The following is a 21,481-nucleotide window of genomic DNA, read 5'->3' as shown; positions in this document are numbered from 1 at the left end:
CCCGTGCAGGTGAGTCACGGACGAATCAGATCAACGCGTGCGCGCGTGCTAACGTTTGTTTCACGCCGTCTTTGTGCGTGTCGCAGGAAGTGGTCCGTGAGTCCATCCTGACCAATCAGATCCCCAGAGCTCAGGCCGTCCTGCGGAGGCGGGGCCTTCCAGAGCAGCGCCTGTCGTCTCTGAGGACGGAGGGTCTACGTCAGGTGTTCTCCTGCCTGCAGCACCGAGACCTGCAGAGCGCCAACACGCTGCTCACCAACATGGTGAGGGCTCGCCGCTCGCAGGAAGCGGCTCGCACGCCGCTCGCAGGAAGCAGCTCGCTCGCCCTCCTGAACGATTGTTTGTGTGGTTTCAGGGTTTCAGCGTGAAGAAGCAGCTGCACAGTATCTGTCTCTACACCGACGACACACACCTGCGAGAGTTCGTGGTGAGTCCTGCACGCTGTGTTTACCTGCACTTCCTCATGGAGAAGTTTCCGAGGCTTGTGATTGGTTGATTGTGCAGGTGGAGGAGCTGTCAGGGCGGGGTTGTTTCCCAGAGGAGGAGCTGCCGAGCGTGCAGTTCATCAGACAGATGGAGACGTTGGGATCGCTGCCTGCGACTCGCCGCTCTGCAGAAACGCTCGCCAGCAGGTGGAATGATCCGGAACGTTTTGAGTTCTCGTCTCGCGTCCGTCCTTCCGTCTAACCCCGCCCCCTTTCCCCTCCTCCGTGTCCTCAGGGCGGGTCACGTGCTGCGTCGGGAGGTGGGAGGAGGCGAGGAGGTCCTGAAGGAGCTGGTCACACAGAGGAGGTCTGAGGAGGGGGCGGGGCTCTGGAGGAACCTCAGACTGGACTGGGTGAGAAACTGGGAGCCGAGCAGTCAGAACGCCGTCCTCCTGTCCAGGCTGAAACACGCAGGTGAGAACGCCACGGAGACACATTTCTGTTTCACGCCACGCCATGACCTCACACACTCCTTCCTCTTCATCAGAGTTGACTTCCTGTGAGCCGGCCGTGCTGTGGCGTTACCTGACCGCCCTCCACGACCAGCAGAGGGTGGTGGACTGGATCCAGAGCAGCGGCGCCTCCCAGTGGCCGGAGTTGACCCCGGAGCTGGTTAATAATAACACCCTGTGCAGCTCGTACATGAGGGAGAGCATCCTGGACCAGCTGGCCAGGTACTGGTCCTGACTCCATCCTGGACCTGCTGGCCTGGTACTGGTCCTGACTCCACTCTCTGTGTGTGTGTGTGTGTGTGTGTGTGTCTCCAGGAGGGCCGTGTTCATCCCAGACGAGCTGTCTGATCTGGAGCTGCTGCTGTGGAGACTGGCTCAGGGAGGGGGGGTGATGTCTGCGTGTCCCCCCGTCCCTCAGTACCGCTCCCCCCTGGGTCTGGACCTGCACAGCCTCTTCATCACCTTCTGCCTGGAGCGCAGCCTGCAGTACCTGCTCTACTCCTACCTGGAGCACTACAGGTAGGTCCTCGGTCCGTCACAGCCCAGCCAGCGTGTGACGAAGCTGCAGGTGAATTCTTCCTCTCTCTTCCTGCTCAGGTTGACGCCAAGAAACTGCCCCCTGCTGGGGCCAATCAGAGCGTCTCTGGGAGTCAGCCGTGGTTTGAGATGCTGGTGAAGATCCAGGAGATCACCAGAGACCTGTCAGGTACGGAGCCGTGCAGCAGCGTCAGCAGCTCAGTGTTCCTGAGAGCAGCTCCAACGTGTGTGTGTGTGTGTGTGTGTGTGTGTGTGTGTGTGTGTGCTCAGATCCAGGCTTGGTGTTCCAGGCGTCCCTCACCAGTGCTCAGGTTCTGTTGCCGGGCAGCCAGGCGTCTCTGAGCAGCCTGCTGTTAGAGGGACACAGCCTGCTGGCTCTGGCTGCCGTCATGTTTGCACCTGGAGGAATCGACCAGGTAAGCTTCCCCTGCAGGTGTGCCGGGTCCCGGTGCAGCCCGGTCCCGGTGCAGCCCGGTCCCGGTGCAGCCCGGTCTCCTCTTAGTCAGAACACAAACATGTCCGAGCTGCGTCTCTGAAGCCGTCCTCGGTCCTCTTGGTGCAGGTGGTCGTTCAGGGTGAGAGGTCGGGCAGGTCGGAGAGGACCGTGGACCCTCAGCTCCTGAAGATGGCCCTGGCCCCTCATCCCAAACTCCGAGCCGCCCTGTTCCCCGCCGGGCCCCGGGGACACGGCTCGTCCTCGGACATCTCCGTCTACCACCTGCTGCAGGTACGACTCTCGAACACGCCGGTGTGTTCTGACCCGCTGTTACAGAGGAGCGTGTTCTAAAAGCTGAAGGTGTCTTCCAGGCGCTGCATCCTCTGGACCCGTCCAGGCTGTTCGGCTGGCAGGCCGCGAACACGCTCAACTCCACCGGTGAGTTCTGACAGTCCAACCCGACCATGACTGCTTCTTCACATTCACTTTATTCTTCCATAGAGCTCTATGGAATCTGAGCAGCACTCTTCTCCACAGAGACGTCGGAGCTGCCTCACTTCTCCAGCCCTCACCTGGTCAACAGGTACGCCCTGCTGGAGAACCTGGACTTCCTGTATTACCTGCGTCATGGCCGACCGTCCTTCGCGTACGCCACCTTCCTCGTGCAGCAGCTGAGCGGCTGCAGCGACGTCAAGCTCCTGTGAGAACGCCGAATTCAAGAGCAGCTGAAGAAGAGCGAGTGTTGTTGTTTTAGTTAACACCTGTTCTCTGTGTGTGTGTGTGTGTGTGTGTGTGTGTGTGTGTGTGTGTGTGTGTGTGTGTGTGTGTGTGTGTGTGTGTGTGTGTGTGTGTGTGTGTGTGTGTGTGTGTGTGTGTGTGTGTGTGTGTGTGTGTGTGTGTGTGTGTGTCAGGCTGCAGCAGGTGTGGCTGCAGGTGTACCGGTTGGCCCTGCAGTGCTTCGATGTCCCGTCTGTGACCTCGGCGTGTGTGTGTTTCTGTGAGCTGCTGGGAGTCTGCAGCCTCAGTCTGAGGGTCGACGTCAGAGCCATGAACACCATCCTGCACAACACACACACCGCCAGCAAGCTACACACTCTGGGTACACACACACACACACACACACACACACTCTGCCAGCAAGCTACACACTCTGGGTACACACACACACTACACACACCGCCAGCAAGCTACACACTCTGGGTACACACACACACACACACACACACACACTCTGCCAGCAAGCTACACACTCTGGGTACACACACACACTACACACACCGCCAGCAAGCTACACACTCTGGGTACACACACACACAGCACACACACACTCTGCCAGCAATCTACACACTCTGGGTACACACACTACACACACTCTGCAGCTACACACTCTGGGTACACACACACACACACACACACACACACACACTCTGGGTACACACACTACACACACTCTGCCAGCAATCTACACACTCTGGGTACACACACACACTCTGCAGCTACACACTCTGGGTACACACACACACACACACACACACACACACTCTGGGTACACACACTACACACACTCTGCCAGCAATCTACACACTCTGGGTACACACACACACAACACACACTCTGCAGCTACACACACTTTGGGTACACACACTCTGATTTGTTGTGTTTCTTTGTCTGCAGGTGTGAGGTGTGCGGAGGCGGAGCCTGAAGCAGCAGAGGAGCTGATTGGCTACCTGGAGGCTGCAGTGACGCACATCCTGGAGCAGAAAGGCATCGTGAGGTAATCGACACATCGAAGAGACGCAGCATCGAGTTCAGTTAGAACAGTTCACACTTCAATCCTGTGTGTGTGTGTGTGTGTGTGTGTGTGTGTGTGTGTGTGTGTGTGTGTGTGTGTGTGTGTGTGTGTGTGTGTGTGTGTGTGTGTGTGTCAGGTCCTCCTACGAGGCGGCTCAGGAGTGGGCGTTACCCGTTCAGTTCTGTCAGCTCCACAGTCTGAAGCTCAGCTCGGTTTACCCCGCCCACTGCGCCTCTGACGGACAGTTCATCCACTTCCTGTTGTTTGTTCAGCTTCACAACTTCCCCCCTGAAGAGGTGAACACACACACACACACACACACACACACACACACACACACACACACACACACACACACACACACACACGCACACACACCTTACCATACACACGATCCCACTCATGGATAGTTTTTTGATACGACCATATTTGGTTGTTCCTGCAGGTGAGGTCATTAGCAGCTGAGTTTGGCCCCGCCCTGCAGGCCCACCTGAGTCTGGCCTTCCAGGACCTGCAGGTGCACGGTCAGAGGAGGAGGGGGGGCTGTGAGGAGCCGGAGGCGGGCTCTCTGAGTGCAGAGAGGGAGCACCCCGGGGATCTGTTTCAGGTCCTGCTGCAGAGCCAGGAGGAGGCGGCGCCCTGCAGGTACCTGCTGCAGGAGGCGCTGGTCCAACGCTGCCCGACGCTGGCTGTCCTGGCCGCGTGTCAACAGGTGAGGAAAGGTCTTCACTCTCGTCTGTGAACGCGATCCGTCCGCTTCACGCCGTTCTGAAAAAGCGTTTGATTGACAGGAGGCCGGGCTGCTGCCGTGCATGTGCGTGTGGGTGCTGACATCAGTCGATGATGTCACCGTGGATGAAGCCACCGCCCACCTGGACGAAGCTCCCCCGCACCACGAGTGGACCCTGCATGACCTGTCAATCATCTGGAGGACTCTGCTGGGGCGGGGCCACGTCAGGCCCCTCCTACGAGGCTTCCAGCTCTTCCAGAGGGTAAAAAAAAAATTTACTTTACAGGAAGGAAGAAATCCAGTATTTCATCTGATCTGAGCCGGGACAGAAAGTCCATCCAGACCTCCGTCCTCCTGGAGGATCCTGGAGGCGTTCCCGTTTCTATCCTGAATATGTGGATGAATAATCCGTCCAGGGAGCACGGAGCTGCTCTACTCCGAACGTCTGCGCTCCAACAAATGTTTCTGAATTTGTTTTCTAAAAGGTCTCAAACGTCCCCGCCACCGTCTGCGTCCTCACAGGCCGCACGCTCACGATGTCTTTAAAAGACACAGATGATGATGATGTCCTCCTTGTGTCCCTCAGGACTGTCCTCTGGTGCTGGTGCTCATGATGTTTGAGTTGTGCTGCGACTACAGAAACTTCTCTGAGGCCAAAGCCAAGCTGCTGGACTTCCAGAGGACCCTCATGGCTGTAAGTCCCGCCCCCCCCCCCTCGCCCCCCCCGGCGCTGTGCAGTAACACACGTTTTTAATCTGCGGTAACGCCTCGTGTCCTCCTCGTCCTCAGCTCAGAGGCGCGGGCTCGGCGCCCCCTGGTGGGCTGCCCCTGCAGTGGGTGGAGAGCCAGGCGTCGGTGCTGCTGCTCACCATGCTGCAGCGCTGCTCCTCCCAGTACGACCTGCACCGGCTGCTGCAGCTCCTCGCAGACGTCGACAGACTCCTCAAATCCAACGGTGAGAGAGGTCAAAGTTCATCACGTCAACAGCGTGCTCAGCGGTTTGTCTTCACTCGCCTGCGTTTGTGTTCAGGTCCAGACTTCAGGAAGCTGAGTCAGCTGAGTCAGCTCCTTCAGGGGTCAGAGGTCAGCGTGTCTCCTCGGCTGCTGCAGTGCACTTCTCCCTCCGTCCAGCAGGAGGAGTTCCAGGCTGCGGTGGACGCTCTGCAGGCCCGGGGGCGCTACAGCCAGGCTCGACAGGTGGCCCTGCTGGCCGGACTGCCGGTCCACCGCCTGCTGCTCAGCCAGGTCAGGAAACAAAGAGGTGGCTGAACGCCGGCCTGATGGCGTTTCGTGGTGTTGACCTTCGTGTCTCTGATGCAGCTGCTGCAGGAGGTGAGCGCCCAGAAGGCCAAGCGTCAGTGGAGACACCTGGACACCCGGGTCGGCTTCTGGAGGAGGTGTAACGACCAGCTGCAGGTGGACAGCACTGATCCTGAATCAGCCTCCCAGTTCTTCCTGTCCCAGGCGGAGTCGGGTCCCGCAGACGCTCCCGAGGCGCCGAGCGAGCTGCTGGACGTCCGGGAGCGCTGCCTGCTGCTCTGCCTCGCCGCGCACTGGCTCTCTCAGCTCCGCCCACTTCCTGTGGACAGACTGAAGGCTCTGGAGAAGAAGCTGTGGGTGAGTCGGGTCAGACGCCGCGTCCTCTCCGTCGCCATCGAGAAGGAAAGTGTCTTCAACCTGCCGCCGCCCGCCATCACGCCCGAAATGACCACGTACGCGGCGCTCATGAAGGAGTTCTCCTTCTCCAACATATCCGGTCTGAACACGGAGGAGTGTCTGAGCGTGGACGGACTCCCCCGACCTGCTGCCAAGCACGAGGAGCGGAGCGTCGACCCGGCGCTGAGTCCAGAGGAGAGGAAGGTTCTGGCTGCTCTGATTGGTCAGTTGTTAGACGAGGGAAGCATCCATGAAGCCAGTCGGGTCTGCCGTTACTTCTCCCTGCATCACCCGGACATGTGGGTGGTGCTGCGCTGCCGGCGCCTCGCCTCTGGAGGACCGAACCCTGAAGCACCAGAGGAGGCGTCGGAGGCTCCGCCCAAGAAGGGCATCACCAGCTGTAAGCTCCGCCTCCACCGTCTCACGGACGCTCGAGTCCTCCTCCATGAAACCCGGCTCAGTTGAGCTACATGCTACATGCTAAGCTACATTCTCTCTCTCTCCTCCAGCTGCCTCCATCAACAGCCTGTCGTCCTTCGTCGTGGTGCCGCTCCCCGAGGACGAGGTCGCGGTCCAGCTCCAGAAACTCCTCGATCAGTGTCGTCATGGAAACAACTACTGTAAACAAGTGCTGAGCCTCTACCAGCTGTCCAAGGTGCAGAACAGAGCGTGAACATGCCGTGAAGAGTCACGGAGTCAGTGTCAGACACACGCGGTTGCCATAGAGACGGGATGGAGGTGCAGCTGGAGTCCGGCGGGTGGACTCGGCCGTGCTGGTTCTAACCCGTGTCGTGTTGCGGTCTGTCTCTCTCCAGGAGCTGCAGTGCTCGTTCGCTCAGATCTGTGCAGAAGAACCCGGCTCGGTGCTGGAGAAGCTGCTGCTGTCGGAGCAGGCCGAGCGCTTCCGGAAGGCTCAGGCCTTCATCCGGGCTCAGAGTCTGTCCGCGGACCGCGTGGCCCAGCTCGTCTCCGCCGCCGTGGTGCACGCGCTGTTGGCGTCCACGCAGGAGCTGCTGCAGCCGGGTGAGAGAGCGGGACGCCTGCAGGTCGTCCTGTCTGTAACTACAACGGGTCTGACTGTGTGTGTGTGTGTGTCTGTGTGTGTGTGTGTGTGTGTGTGTGTGTGTGTGTGTGTGTGTGTGTGTGTGTGTGTGTGTGTGTGTGTGTGTGTGTCCCAGCAGAGAGGCAGGTCTTCCGGCCCGCAGAGGGGCGGGACTCTCTGGTCCAGCTCATCAAACTGTGTGAAGATCCGAACCTGGTGGGACTCAAACTGCTGGAGAGCCTCAACAGTGTTCCTCTGAGAGACTTCAACTGCAGTACGACACACACACACACACACACACACACACACACACACACACACACACACACACACACACACACACACACACACACACACACACACAGTCAGACATTGTGTGTGTGTGTTGACATGGGTTCTCTCCTGCAGTCGTGGAGCTGCTGATTGTGGCTCACGACTGTTTCAGTCTCACCTGTAACATGGAGGGGATCGTCAGAGTGCTGCAAGCCGCTCGTCACCTAAGCCACGCCCACCTCGCCCCCGGAGAGCACTACGGCCTGCTGGTAAAGCCCCGCCCCCTCGCACACACACACCTTCGTTCTTCTTCACCCTCAACTTCAGACTGAGATGTGACTGTGTGTGTGTGTGTGTGTGTGTGTGTGTTTGTGCGTGTGTGTGTGTGTGTGTGCGTGTGTGTGTGTGTGTGTGTGTGTGTCCCAGGTGCGTCTGCTGACAGGTATCGGCAGGTACAATGAGATGACGTACGTCTTCGACCTGCTGCATCAGAACCATCGCTTCGAGATGCTGCTGAGAAAGAAAGTCAAAGACACGGACAGAGGACAGGTGGACACACACACACACACACACACACACGCACACACACACACACACACACACACACACACACACACACACACACACACACACACACACACACACACACACACACGCACACAATAAAATGCTGATATCAGGAGTCCCGCCCCTTCCTTATTTTGATTGGTTGGCGAGGGGGAAGTGAACTGAAGTGAATGATGACCCTGGTCTGGATCTTGGTCCCCGTCCCCCCTTGCAGAGCTCCAGCCTGAAGACGGCTCTGCTGGACTACATCAAGCGCTGCCTCCCTGCAGACAGCGAGAAGCACAACATGGTGGCGCTGTGTTTCAGCATGAGGAGGGAGATCGGAGAGAACCACGAGATGGCGGCGAGGACGCAGCTGAAGATCATCGAGTCTCAGCCCTGGGGTGAGCGAGCTCCGGGTCCCTGCTGGTCCTCACTGAGTCCTGAGGTTGTGGTTTCTCACCGTGTCCTGTCTCTTTAACAGTCGTGACCCCGGACCTGAAGAGCTCGCTGGTCAAAGTGTTGGGTCTGCTGAAGGACGCTGCAGAGAGCTTCTCCAAGGTACCTGAACGCCTCGTCATGTTTCAAATCTGGGCCAGCGTATGTACAGTACAAGCCACGCCCCCCATACAAGCCACGCCCCCATAGGCCACGCCCCATACAAGCAACAAGGGTGAGGGAGAGAATAGATCTGGTTGGATGAGGGGGATCGAGGGGGCGGGGTTTGTAGCTGGCTTTTCCTTCTTCACATCGTTTCCCCGTCATGATGTCATATCCTGCGTTTTCTGTTCCTGGACTTATTTGTTGCTCTCGACAGTCGACAAGAAACATCCGGATGGTTTGATTGGTTGATGTTGTTTGTGGCCTTTAACTCACTCTGCGTGTGCGTGCGTGTCTTTCCAGGACTCGTGTGTGCGGCAGGCCGCTCGCTGTGTTCGCACAGCGAAGCTCGTTGCTCTCCAGCTCCACTTCCTGAACCACGGATTAGACCTGCGTGTCATCAACCTGCGTCCTGCAGAGCTGCTGAGCGCCGTCATGGCGCTGCCGCGATGCTACCAGGTCAGTTCATGTCGTTTGAAACGTGTGGCTCCGCCTACTTTCGACTTCACTCTCGGCCCGAGTGAGAAAGTGACGCCACAGTTTGTAAAGTCGCGGTGATAGGACGAACACGCTTCATGTTCACACTCGTGTTTGGTTCTTCATCGATATATCAGCCAATCAGAGCCCTCGCTCTGCCTGCACATTTTGCTGACTCATGCTCATAGAGGTTTGTGTGTGTTTGTCCGTCAGGTGTTCGTGGTGTCGGAGGCGTACAGCTACAGTCCGGACTGGGCAGAGATCCTGTACCACAAAGTCGTCCTGAAAGGAGACTTTGTTTACCTGGAGGAGCTCAAACGCCACCGACCTCTGACCTCCGGCCTGTTTGAAGACATTTTCAAAAAGTAAGAGATCTTGTAGTTCTTCCTGTGATCTTGTAGTTCTCCTGTGATCTTGTAGTTCTTCTGTGATCTTGTAGTTCTCCTGTGATCTTGTAGTTCTTCTGTGATCTTGTAGTTCTCTGTGATCTTGTAGTTCTTCCTGTGATCTTGTAGTTCTCTGTGATTTTGTAGTTCTTCCTGTGATCTTGTAGTTCTTCCTGTGATCTTGTAGTTCTCTGTGATCTTGTAGTTCTCTGTGATCTTGTAGTTCTCTGTGATCTTGTAGTTCTCTGTGATCTTGTAGTTCTGTGATCTTGTAGTTCTTCCTGTGATCTTGTAGTTCTCTGTGATCTTGTAGTTCTGTGATCTTGTAGTTCTTCCTGTGATCTTGTAGTTCTCCTGTGATCTTGTAGTCCTTCCTGTGTTCTTGTAGTTCTTCCTGTGATCTTGTAGTTCTCTGTGATCTTGTATTTCTCTGTGATCTTGTAGTTCTTCCTGTGATCTTGTAGTTCTCTGTGATCTTGTAGTTCTTCTGTGATCTTGTAGTTCTTCCTGTGATCTTGTAGTTCTTCCTTTGATCTTGTAGTTCTCCTGTGATCTTGTAGTCCTTCCTGTGTTCTTGTAGTTCTTCCTGTGATCTTGTAGTTCTCTGTGATCTTGTAGTTCTCTGTGATCTTGTAGTTCTTCCTGTGATCTTGTAGTTCTTCCTGTGATCTTGTAGTTCTCTGTGATCTTGTAGTTCTTCCTTTGATCTTGTAGTTCTCCTGTGATCTTGTAGTCCTTCCTGTGTTCTTGTAGTTCTTCCTGTGATCTTGTAGTTCTCTGTGATCTTGTAGTTCTCTGTGATCTTGTAGTTCTTCCTGTGATCTTGTAGTTCTTCCTGTGATCTTGTAGTTCTCTGTGATCTTGTAGTTCTTCTGTGATCTTGTAGTTTTGGATTATATTATATGATTATGATAAGTGGGAAGAGTTTGGTCTTTTTCTAAGCTCTGTTTGTTATTTTGATCTTTTTTCAGGCTGGACGGAGCTCCAAGTAACTCCGCCGCCAACGTGAAGCGCCTGCTGACGCACTGTGACGACGTGTACAGCCGCTACCGACTGGCCTATCAGCAGAATCTGTTTGATGTCACCAAAACGCTGCTGCAGGACGCCAAGACGTCCAGCTACCTGAACGACAGGCTGGCCAGCTGATCAGCTGACTGAGTGACCCTCTGACCCGCTGATCAGCTGACTGAGTGACCCTCTGACCCGCTGATCAGCTGACTGAGTGACCCTCTGACCCGCTGATCAGCTGACTGAGTGACCCTCTGACCAGCTGACTGAGTGACCCTCTGACCAGCTGATCAGCTGACTGAGTGACCCTCTGACCCGCTGATCAGCTGACTGAGTGACCCTCTGACCAGCTGACTGAGTGACCCTCTGACCAGCTGATCAGCTGACTGAGTGACCCTCTGACCAGCTGATCAGCTGACTGAGTGACCCTCTGACCAGCTGACTGAGTGACCCTCTGACCCGCTGATCAGCTGACTGAGTGACCCGCTGACCAGCTGATCAGCTGACTGAGTGACCCTCTGACCCGCTGATCGTCCTTTCTCATTGTGGGGATAAAAATAACCAAAACTGAAATGTACAAAAGTTGTTTATTAAAAAAAATGAATTAAAATTAAGTAAAAAATAATTTTGTTCTCACGAGTAACTAAATCGTTTTCTATGAATGAAGGATAAACTGTAACCATGGTGATATCATGACGCTGTAAAGAAAAAGAAAAAAAACATATTAAAGAAACTTTCTGAACTCTCCGGATCAAAGATTGATGTATTTTTATGTTTCTGTTTATTGAGACACTCTGAACATGAACAGATTATATCCACAGACTGTACATTAGTAAACAGAGACACACACATGTAGACCAGGATGAAGAACTAAGCAGTGTGAAGCGACCACCGCTCCGCATGGCTGCAGCGCCCCCTAGTGGCGAGGGGGAGTTTTTTTTTTTTTAGATGACTACAAATATTTTCACAATTTATAAATTCCTTATGAATCTTAAGAGAAAAGATTTTGACACATGTAAGCTTTATGTATTTTTGATTTTGATTGAATTATTTTTAGGCCTAATCAACACAAGTTGACGGAAGTGACGTTGTCTACGTCAGGTAGGCTCGTGGCTGCAGACAGATGCTGAGTGAAGTGAGAAGGTTCCCTGCTCGGTCTGTGAGTGTCACAGTTCAAGATGGAGCATCATGTTGGACTGAGCTCCAGTAACAAACAAGAGACAGAAACACTGATTGAGTCTCTGTGTCCTCACCTGAGCACACCTTCTCAGCCTGACGTCTTTTAAAGACACGCAGCACCAAGACCCAGAGAAGACTCTCTAACCTTTCACTGATGCATGTCCACAGAGACATCATGAACTCCCTGGACATCCGTCCCCTCATTAAGACTGTATTTACATGACTCCAGAGCGCACCTGGACATGTGGACACCTGTAAGCAGGACAGCCTGTCTGCAGCTCAAAGTAAGATCACCTTCATATCTCTGCTGTGTGACGTCACACTGTCGTGTTTTTACAAGGTGCTGGGATGGAGAGTGTGATCACGTGACCTGTGTGTGATGGATCTGGAGAACTGGTTAATAACGTGTAAATGTCTGAGATTGTTTCCATGTGGTTTGTGTGAAAAGGTTGGAGATGGAGGAAAGTGTTATTTTGTGTGTGTGTGTGTGTGTGTGTGTGTGTGTGTGTGTGTGTGTGTGTGTGTGTGTGTGTGTGTAAAAGGATGTTGGAGCTAATAGAGTGGTGTGTGTGTGTGTGTGTGTGTGTGTGTGTGTGTAAAAGGATGTTGGAGGTAATAGAGTGGTGTGTGTGTGTGTGTGTGTGTGTGTGTGTGTGTGTGTGTGTAAAAGGATGTTGGAGCTAATAGAGTGGTGTGTGTGTGTGTGTGTGTGTGTAAAAGGATGTTGGAGCTAATAGAGTGGTGTGTGTGTGTGTGTGTGTGTGTGTGTGTGTGTAAAAGGATGTTGGAGGTAATAGAGTGGTGTGTGTGTGTGTGTGTGTGTGTGTGTGTGTGTGTGTAAAAGGATGTTGGAGGTAATAGAGTGGTGTGTGTGTGTGTGTGTGTGTGTGTGTGTGTGTGTGTGTGTGTGTGTGTGTGTGTGTGTGTGTGTGTGTGTAAAAGGATGTTGGAGCTAATAGAGTGGTGTGTGTGTGTGTGTGTGTGTGTGTGTGTGTGTGTGTGTGTGTGTGTAAAAGGATGTTGGAGCTAATAGAGTGGTGGTGAGGGTGTTGAGTATATTACGTTAATTTTTCTCGGGGAATAAAACGACTTCACACAAATCTTAATGCTGCTGATTCTGTTTTTATTGATTTGAAAAGGAGAGTTTACATCACATTGGATGAAAGATCACACGCTGGCTTGAAATCATAAACACGACAAGAAAAACAAAAAGTCTTCACAGCTACGCCTCGAGTCGTGTCTTAAAGGGCCGGGCGCAGCGGTCAGCTGAAGGTGGTGGATCAACGCCTCCTGCGGCGCTTCGTGGGAGCGGTGGTTGCTCCTCCCACACACTCGGCTTTGTTGCAGCGACAGCTCTCCACTCGGGTGAACGTGTGATCCATCTTGGTTCCATCGGGGCATTCCAGCGTCACTGTCTCCTCACTTGTGACGTCTTCTTGGCAACACTCACACTGGTGCATCATCGTGTTAGCTGCAGCAGAATACCTGCACACACACACACACACACACACACACACACACACACACACACACGCCGTACAGACGTAGCTCAGTCAACCTCTGGCTGGATTTTAGGCGCTGATGACTTTGCAGGTTAAACTTATTTTTGGGCTCCGACACAATATTTAACATATAATATGGCAACCAATGAAATCATTCTCATCACGTGAACATGATGTTTAGTCGATGGCGTTCAGCTTGACATGGCGTGATGAATAGACTCACATGGACATGCTTCCACAGCGTCCAGAGCAGTAGGTCATGTTGACCGGCCCTGGGCTCTCACACTGCGTCACCTTGATGACCTCCTGCTTACTGAGCATCTCACAGACGGGGCGTGTCTCGCGTGTCTCGCCTGGAAGACAGGAAACGTTCCTTCAACATCGTTACAGCCTTGTCCTCAGAGTCAGAGATAATAATGAGTCAAGTATTAACAACTTACAGACTTTGCAGCATCCACTTTGGTCGGTTGTCACTGTACCCTACGAGAGGAGAAACATGTGATGATGTGTATGAGACATAAACACACACGTTTATCCATCGCAGTGATTTACTCACAGGTTCACAGTCCAAGGGGTTAAAGGCGGGGCAGACAGTCGTCATCTCCTTGGTTATGAACTGTCCCTTGATATTCTCACAGGTATACTGAGTGCATTTATCACCAGGAAGTGTGAACACTTCACCGACCTGTATCCTCACAAAGAGCAGAAGCTAAGTTAGCAAAAAAAAACGTATTCAGCTCGTTGTTAACCTACAAACTATACGTGTGATTCAAGGAGAGTTCATTCACAGTAAGACAACCAAATGTGATGAAGGTGATACAAAAAGCTTCTTTTATTGAACTTCAACCTTCCTGTTATGAATGTAGCTCGTGTTGCTTGGAGCTTTTAATGCTTCAAAAAAGAAGAATAGATGAAACTGACCTCGATGACATGTGTTGTGTTGCCGTGTAGGATGCAGCTCGTCTGGACACACTCTCCACAACACTTTCCAGGTACATCCTGGTATTCAAACCCCTGATGACAGTGAGGGAAGAGGAGAACAAGAAGTGCTTACTGTTTGGACTGTAACACTGATTTCATGGCCTTCTGTGAATAGATTCATCTAAACATTAGAGTCGCACGTTTTCCAACCCATGCCCTGAAATGTTTAAGGATTCACTTTCACAAATAATAACTTTGAATCAGCTCCAAAACATAAATATATCTTCAATTTTTTTAATTGAATTGAGTTTTTTTGTCTATGGTGCCTAAGAAAGTGCTTCAAATTTTCCACATTCTCCCCCACTCATGAATTTTAAAGTTTTTAAGCGTACTTAAAAACGCGGTTGCTAACAAGTGGCTAACTGAAAAACAGTGGTTGTCATGGAGACATGAAACATCATCACACCAGGAGCTCTCTCCTCCTTACGGCCTCTAGTCATGTTTTTCAGTGTTCTTGTAAATTTTAGGTTAATAAACAACTTATTAAGCTAACGTTTTGCTAGCTTGACAAAATCAAGCAATTGAGGTGTAGTTAGCTTGTAGCATAGCGTTAGCTTTTTACTTCTTTTGGCTGCATCAACTCTTTAAACTTTATGTAAATGGTGTTCATCTGTAAAGATTATCCTGCTGAACAAAACAGACATCAGAAACGTGTGTTTGACACACAGATTATTTTCAAAATCATCCAAAATCCCAAAATCCCAAAGGGGTAGTTCCAGATTGGCTTACAAAAATATCACTTCACTTTTCCAGTCTATAACAGTGTGTGACTGCTGGCAGTTAGATCTTTAATGTTCCTAATTATGCATGACTGATATTCTTTATAAAATCTAATTCAGTGTGTGTGTGTGTAAACACTGTGATTGGATGTTGGATGAACATATTTCATACACCGGTCTGTGTGAGTTCTGCATGTTAAGAGGCATCGTGGATGGAGTCAGCTCAAACTTAATCTGTTTAAACATGTAAGCTAACATGCACATTGGGAATAATGACAGCATGTGAGCATCCATGCTTAGTCATTGTTAAGGCAGATGACTGTTTAACAGGAGTCTGGTTCTGCTCGACTGCAGTTATTCCACGCCGTTGTAACTTTGCTAAAGTCTCGACCTGTTCTCTTTGTAAAGTGTCTAAAGATAACATCTGTCATGAATTGGCACTATCCAAGTTAAGATTGCCTGATATACAGATCAGTTGTTCATAAAAGTGTGAATGAACTTACTTCAGAGCAGGTTTTGTTGCAAACAATAGGTGTGCAGTGAAAAACGTTGAGCTTGGTGGTTGGATCCATTTGAGGGCCACAGTCACATCTGTGGCAGGGCCCAGGGACAAAAGGCTCTCCCATTCCTGCTGTTGATCCTCCAGGTCCTGCTCCTCCTGTTGTTGTTCCTGTTGGTTGTCCAGGTCCTGCTCCTCCTGTTGTTGTCCCTGTTGGTTGTCCAGGTCCTGCTCCTCCTGTTGTTGTCCCTGTTGGTTGTCCAGGTCCTGCTCCTCCTGTTGTTGTCCCTGTTGGTTGTCCAGGTCCTGCTCCTCCTGTTGTTGGTCCTGTTGGTTGTCCAGGTCCTGCTCCTCCTGTTGTTGTCCCTGTTGGTTGTCCAGGTCCTGCTCCTCCTGTTTGTTGTCCAGGTCCTGCTCCTCCTGTTGTTGTCCCTGTTGGTTGTCCAGGTCCTGCTCCTCCTGTTGTTGTCCCTGTTGGTTGTCCAGGTCCTGCTCCTCCTGTTGTTGTCCCTGTTGGTTGTCCAGGTCCTGCTCCTCCTGTTGTTGGTCCTGTTGGTTGTCCAGGTCCTGCTCCTCCTGTTGTTGTCCCTGTTGGTTGTCCAGGTCCTGCTCCTCCTGTTGTTGTCCCTGTTGGTTGTCCAGGTCCTGCTCCTCCTGTTGGTTGTCCAGGTCCTGCTCCTCCTGTTGTTGTCCCTGTTGGTTGTCCAGGTCCTGCTCCTCCTGTTTGTTGTCCAGGTCCTGCTCCTCCTGTTGTTGTCCCTGTTGGTTGTCCAGGTCCTGCTCCTCCTGTTGGTTGTCCAGGTCCTGCTCCTCCTGTTGGTTGTCCAGGTCCTGCTCCTCCTGTTGTTGTCCCTGTTGGTTGTCCAGGTCCTGCTCCTCCTGTTGGTTGCCCAGGTCCTGCTCCTCCTGTTGTTGTTCCTGTTGGTTGTCCAGGTCCTGCTCCTCCTGTTGGTTGTCCAGGTCCTGCTCCTCCTGTTGGTTGTCCAGGTCCTGCTCCTCCTGTTGTTGTCCCTGTTGGTTGTCCAGGTCCTGCGCCTCCTGTTTGTTGTCCAGGTCCTGCTCCTCCTGTTGTTGTCCCTGTTGGTTGTCCAGGTCCTGCTCCTCCTGTTGGTTGTCCAGGTCCTGCTCCTCCTGTTGTTGTCCCTGTTGGTTGTCCAGGTCCTGCTCCTCCTGTTGGTTGCCCAGGTCCTGCTCCTCCTGTTGTTGTTCCTGTTGGTTGTCCAGGTCCTGCTCCTCCTGTTGGTTGTCCAGGTCCTGCTCCTCCTGTTGGTTGTCCAGGTCCTGCTCCTCCTGTTGTTGTCCCTGTTGGTTGTCCAGGTCCTGCGCCTCCTGTTTGTTGTCCAGGTCCTGCTCCTCCTGTTGTTGTCCCTGTTGGTTGTCCAGGTCCTGCTCCTCCTGTTGGTTGTCCAGGTCCTGCTCCTCCTGTTGTTGTTCCTGTTGGTTGTCCAGGTCCTGCTCCTCCTGTTGGTTGTCCAGGTCCTGCTCCTCCTGTTGTTGTTCCTGTTGGTTGTCCAGGTCCTGCTCCTCCTGTTGGTTGTCCAGGTCCTGCTCCTCCTGTTGGTTGTCCAGGTCCTGCTCCTCCTGTTGTTGTCCCTGTTGGTTGTCCAGGTCCTGCTCCTCCTGTTGTCCCCGTTGGTTGTCCTGTGGTTCCTGGTGCTGCTGTTGTTGTTACAGATGCTGGTGGTGTTTCTATCACGGTACCAGGCTGTTAAACAGGGATTGATTATAGTTCACTCATTTATATTTAGTACTTTCAGTAACTGACAGTTTGAGAGTTCCCAACTTTGAACTGTCCACTTACCATGTACTCAGTTCCTTCGTAGACACACACATTTCTAGGTTCTGCAAAAAGAAAAGGCACGAGTCAGTACTTTTTTCACCTTTTTTAAAAAAATGCAGAGCTTTGATTCTCCAGGCAAAGACTTGAGGTGAAACGAACAGGATAAACTTTTCTGGCTGAAACATCATTTTTAGATGTACAGGAAATAAAAAGATCCACAACATGCACCTGAACGAAAACACAAGATGAATGTTCCAGCAATTTTAACAATAAAGCCTGTTCTAGTGTTGTCGACAAGACCCCACTAACTGAGACCAAGACCTACCATAGACCAGAGTGCTTCGAGTCAAGACCAAAGCAGGGCGAGACCGAGACAAGATCTGCTCCACATTACATGTTACACCAGCACACTCTGCACACTGATAGTTTCACATACCACATTGGTAGGAGATGCAGCAGGTGCCCTCGGTTTGAGTGAGTTGGAAGCCGGGTGAGCAGGATATTGGAGGGGGACACATGGCGACATCGCATTCTGCTCAGGACGGGAGGAAGACATGGCGAGGAGGAGTCAATGTGAGAGAAAGTTATATAATCACATCTGATTGAGCAAAAACTACAACTGACCACATTTATATTGTGAGCAGCACGTGTCTGGCGTGCTGACTAGCTTCTGGCCGGGCTCGCTGCAGTCGGGCGTCTCCATTGTTGGGCATGGAGCAGGTTCACACCGGACGCTCATGGTGTCCATGTCGCAGACACAGGTGTCGCAGCCACTCATCCATTTGTCACCGGGCTGGTTTAGAAAAGAAGCACATCAGAAACAATGCTTCACTTTGCTAACAGACTTCATGACGTTACGTTTGACGCAGAGTTCTCACCATCTTTGGTTTCCCATCAGGTCCTGTGCAGTCTGAAGTTCAAACAGGAACAGTTGATTTACTGACATGAATATTCCATCAGCTAATCAAGGAACATTTCCTAAAAGAATCCCCTCTTACCACAAGTGGTCACACACGTGTTGTAGACTTGGTTGAATAAGGTGGTGCCTTCAGGACAGAAGCAACCCTCCCTTGTCTCATTGGACGATGCAGCAGATCCTGAGATGTACATGTCGTTGTATCTGAAGTCAGAAGTTCAATATGTGGTCATTGAAGGGTTGAGCAAACAAAAGGCCTCTACCATCAGTGTGTGAATGTGTATGAATGGATGAGTTCATACTGATGGACTCTGCAGCAGCCTCTACCATCAGTGTGTGAATGTGTATGAATGGATGAGTTCATACTGATGGACTCTGCAGCAGCCTCTACCATCAGTGTGTGAATGGATGAGTTAATAACGTTTGGGGGAAGACAAACAGGACAGCGTAGCCACAACAAACATTACCTGTGATTGCATGTAGGCTCTGTCGTCGGGCCGCAGGCCTTGTACACTCTGTCAGCCGGACAACTGGGCTCTGTAAAATGGAAAGTCAGCTTTGTTTACATTTTGAAACACTCAACACAACTCCTGTTGTATTTCACACAGGAGTATAGGTCTCACCACAGTGTCCATCGGTAGCATTCCTCCAGTCAACACAGATTCCAGCATCAGCACACATGGTTGCGTAGGCCTCCAGGCTCTTGCAGGTGATGTTGCCTGTGCTGCAGATGTCTTCCACACAGGCTGCAATATATGCTTTCGGGGATATGACTTGGTTGCACGATTCAAATAAACTAAAAGGATACACATGCAAGCGTATTAGACGTGCAGTCAGAAAAAGCAACCGTAGCAATAACAGCGTCCATGAAAAAATATAAAAAATGAGGATAAGAAGAAAAATATACATCTATGGAAAAGAACTGTAAAAACTTCAACCAATATCTGCACTTGACCATGTTTTATTGACCAATCAAGCCTCTCTTGACCACGCTCACCTGCTGGTTAGGAGGTCACAGATCTTCGGAGTACACGGTGGGGTTGTTGTGGTCATGGGGGGTGTCGTTGTCACATGAGGTGGGGGTGTGGTGCAGGGTGTTTCTGGGACATACCACTCATCTGCAGTGCTTGGACACGCACCTAGCATGCCGTTTGGAGAGCGGCAGTCGTTGGACGGGGAATTGTCACAAGTTCCTGGAAAAGACGAAGTATCAGTAACCGTATGAAATGTGTCATCGGATAACTTATGCTGTTGCACATCGCTTTATAAACTAAATGTGCACAAGTTGGCCAGTGTAAATAACATCCGAGGTGGTCGCCATATTGGACATGCAGACTGTCAAACTTCCAGTCAACCTAACATCAGACAAAGAGCCTTAAGCCTCCTGACAAACAGCTACAACAAGACCGCCTGAATTCAGTCCATCAGGCCACTAATTATAACGATACGATATCATCACCCCTACAGAGTGTGCTGATATCAGACCCAAATCGGTTTTTGTACCAGGCTGTGAAGACTGTCATGGTTTCACACACATGCTGGTATTTTGGACAATACATCAAAACAAAAATGTGTTGTAACTACGAGAACCAAAGAAGCATTCAGACTGTTGAAAGACAAAAAGATTAGCTTACTGTGATGTCAATAGGTTGAAGTTCTTAAAAGGGCCAAGATATCTTTACACATACGTCTGTGCCGGCAGCCGAGGGGTTAAAGCTTTTGCTTCGTTTACAGAGACTTGGTTCTGTGTCTTCTTTCCTTCATCTCTATCCCCGGTTTCAAACTCTATCCACTAGTTTGTCTTTAAAATAAAGGCTTAAAAAAAAACCAAAACCATCTTTAAAACCAAAGAAGCTTTTCATATCACTAACTTGTCTTCAGTCTAGCAGCGCTCAAGAAGAACCTTGTTATTGGTCGAGCAGCATTTCACAGTAGAAGTGATTGGGACAGAGACGGAGAGACTTCAGGTTATTCAGTGAGCTCTGTGAACTATAGGGGGCGCTGTGCTCTCGCTCTGCATGTCGGTGATCCAGCTCGCCATGTATGGCCTTGGTTAGGATGCTACCCAGCTCCTGTGATATCAAGCGTTTACTTTTACAACTCCTTACTGGCAGGCCTTCCTCCATGCAATATCAAACACCTACAGATGATCCAAAATGCAGCAGCTCGACTCGTCTTCAACCTGTCCCTCCGCTGTTCATCTCCCTCTACTGCTCACATCAGATTTAAAACTCTGCGGCTCCCTCTTACCTAAACTCTGTCCTCCAGGTCTACACTCCCTCCCGTCCACTAGATTCTGCCAATGAAAGGCATCTGATCAAACCGACTCCTGAGACGCTAAGTAGACTCTTCTCCTCTGTCGCCCCCCCGCTGCCAGTGGTGAAACGAACTTTGCACCTTTAAGAGAAAGCTAAAGACCCCGCTCTTTATCAACACCTATGACCTTCACGATGATGATGATGGCTTTGTTTGATAACGATGATTTTTCTATACTGACTAGAACGTTTAAGCACTCACCACACAGTCCCTCAGTATTCCCTCCGAAGAGAGCATTTGGAAGGTAAATGCTGAATGTGTCAGCTCTGTAGACGATCTTTAGTTCGATCTGGGGTATCATCAATGTGATCCCCATGCTTGTGCTCGTGATGATCAGATCAGAATTGGTGAAGGCGGGATAGATACGCTTTTCATTCTGGCGCACCTGTAAGACAAGGCAACAGACACAATTGGCATTTATACTCCAACCATACGACACATCTAAACACTTTGACTGAACGGTTGACCATCACTCAAATCTTTCTCACCACCAGCTTTCCATCTTCTGACTGAGAAAAAACTATCTTGAAATTCTTGAACAAAACGATGACGTCCTGGGGACAGACCGAGCCATTTGTAGGATCACACTGATTATCCAATATGATGGTCAGGTTGTAATTATTAATAATCTCTTTGACCAGGTAGAAATCGCAGTCCTTGTGATATTTGTAAGCTTTCCCATCAAAGGTGATGTAGTGCTTTTTGTTCCAGACACTGCACACACCTGCAGGAGAAAGAAAATCAACCAATATCAAACAAACAGAAGACATAATCCAGGGTTTTTCCAGCATTCAGATACTAGAAATGGTCGAGCTAATTAGGGCTGATTAGGAAAATCGTCCATGAACACTAAATAGTGATCTATGCTAACTTTCAGCTTACATTCACAGCTATACTGGTAGCAGCATCCACTGTCATCAAGGATCTGAACAGGTTTGCGACCATTGGCACATACGAGTTCCTCTGCAGGTGAACAGTCCAAAGGATTCATCGTCACCGTGCCACTTTCGCAGATTGCTGTTGTACAGTTGTCGACCAACCAGGTCTCGCCATCCTGAAAAGGCGTCAGAAATATAGGAGTTGGGGGGGTTCTTCAAAATTTGATTGAATTTAACTCTCTCCACTTTCCAGCTGTTTGATTATCTGCTCTAGATCAAACAAGTCCCTGC

The 21,481-nt window shown here is 51.1% G+C and overlaps 2 protein-coding genes across 2 annotated transcripts in view; one reads left to right on the top strand and one right to left on the bottom strand.

The window, feature by feature from the left end:
• Positions 1–11,162, top strand: part of spg11 (SPG11 vesicle trafficking associated, spatacsin) — a 16,155-nt gene extending 4,993 nt beyond the window's left edge. Inside the window, 33 exon segments of the mRNA XM_079345200.1 lie at positions 1–9; positions 87–263; positions 356–427; positions 505–632; positions 721–899; positions 973–1,159; positions 1,253–1,456; positions 1,535–1,562; positions 1,565–1,643; positions 1,745–1,890; positions 2,037–2,201; positions 2,282–2,348; positions 2,448–2,610; positions 2,822–3,009; positions 3,585–3,684; positions 3,839–3,998; positions 4,148–4,414; positions 4,494–4,694; positions 5,019–5,126; positions 5,222–5,387; positions 5,463–5,677; positions 5,753–6,488; positions 6,598–6,743; positions 6,904–7,111; positions 7,270–7,404; positions 7,539–7,672; positions 7,830–7,952; positions 8,185–8,353; positions 8,434–8,510; positions 8,853–9,008; positions 9,240–9,391; positions 10,384–10,778; positions 10,891–11,162. The exon segment at positions 1–9 is cut by the window's left edge and continues 167 nt beyond it. Coding sequence (XP_079201326.1) covers positions 1–9; positions 87–263; positions 356–427; positions 505–632; positions 721–899; positions 973–1,159; positions 1,253–1,456; positions 1,535–1,562; positions 1,565–1,643; positions 1,745–1,890; positions 2,037–2,201; positions 2,282–2,348; positions 2,448–2,610; positions 2,822–3,009; positions 3,585–3,684; positions 3,839–3,998; positions 4,148–4,414; positions 4,494–4,694; positions 5,019–5,126; positions 5,222–5,387; positions 5,463–5,677; positions 5,753–6,488; positions 6,598–6,743; positions 6,904–7,111; positions 7,270–7,404; positions 7,539–7,672; positions 7,830–7,952; positions 8,185–8,353; positions 8,434–8,510; positions 8,853–9,008; positions 9,240–9,391; positions 10,384–10,558 — 5,220 coding nt within the window. The 3' untranslated portion in view covers positions 10,559–10,778; positions 10,891–11,162.
• Positions 11,163–12,712: 1,550 nt separating this feature from the next.
• Positions 12,713–15,607, bottom strand: LOC306825983 (intestinal mucin-like protein). The gene is made up of 6 exons (XM_079346988.1): positions 15,305–15,607; positions 14,023–14,115; positions 13,658–13,786; positions 13,542–13,581; positions 13,325–13,454; positions 12,713–13,084 (listed from the first exon to the last, which is right to left on the bottom strand). The coding sequence occupies exons 1-6, from the start codon at positions 15,425–15,427 to the stop codon at positions 12,880–12,882; spliced, it is 720 nt and encodes a 239-aa protein (XP_079203114.1). The 5' UTR covers positions 15,428–15,607; the 3' UTR covers positions 12,713–12,879.
• Positions 15,608–21,481: the final 5,874 nt, after the last annotated feature.

This window comes from Symphodus melops (assembly GCF_947650265.1).
Source record: "Symphodus melops genome assembly, chromosome: 6".
NCBI classification, from domain to species: domain Eukaryota; kingdom Metazoa; phylum Chordata; class Actinopteri; order Labriformes; family Labridae; genus Symphodus; species Symphodus melops.
This window is presented reverse-complemented; position numbering and strand designations above follow the sequence as displayed.

What these genes read in the sequence shown, in the direction of transcription:
- LOC306825983 (XM_079346988.1), bottom strand. Translation starts at nt 15,427, where the DNA reads ATGGGAGAGCCTTTTGTCCCTGGGCCCTGCCACAGATGTGACTGTGGC. An exon ending in ACACAACACATGTCATCGAG is followed by an intron (nt 13,787 to 14,022) that starts GTCAGTTTCATC and finishes GTGAGGATACAG; the next exon opens with GTCGGTGAAGTGTTCACACT. An exon ending in CGCTGTGGAAGCATGTCCAT is followed by an intron (nt 13,085 to 13,324) that starts GTGAGTCTATTC and finishes GTGTGTGTGCAG; the next exon opens with GTATTCTGCTGCAGCTAACA.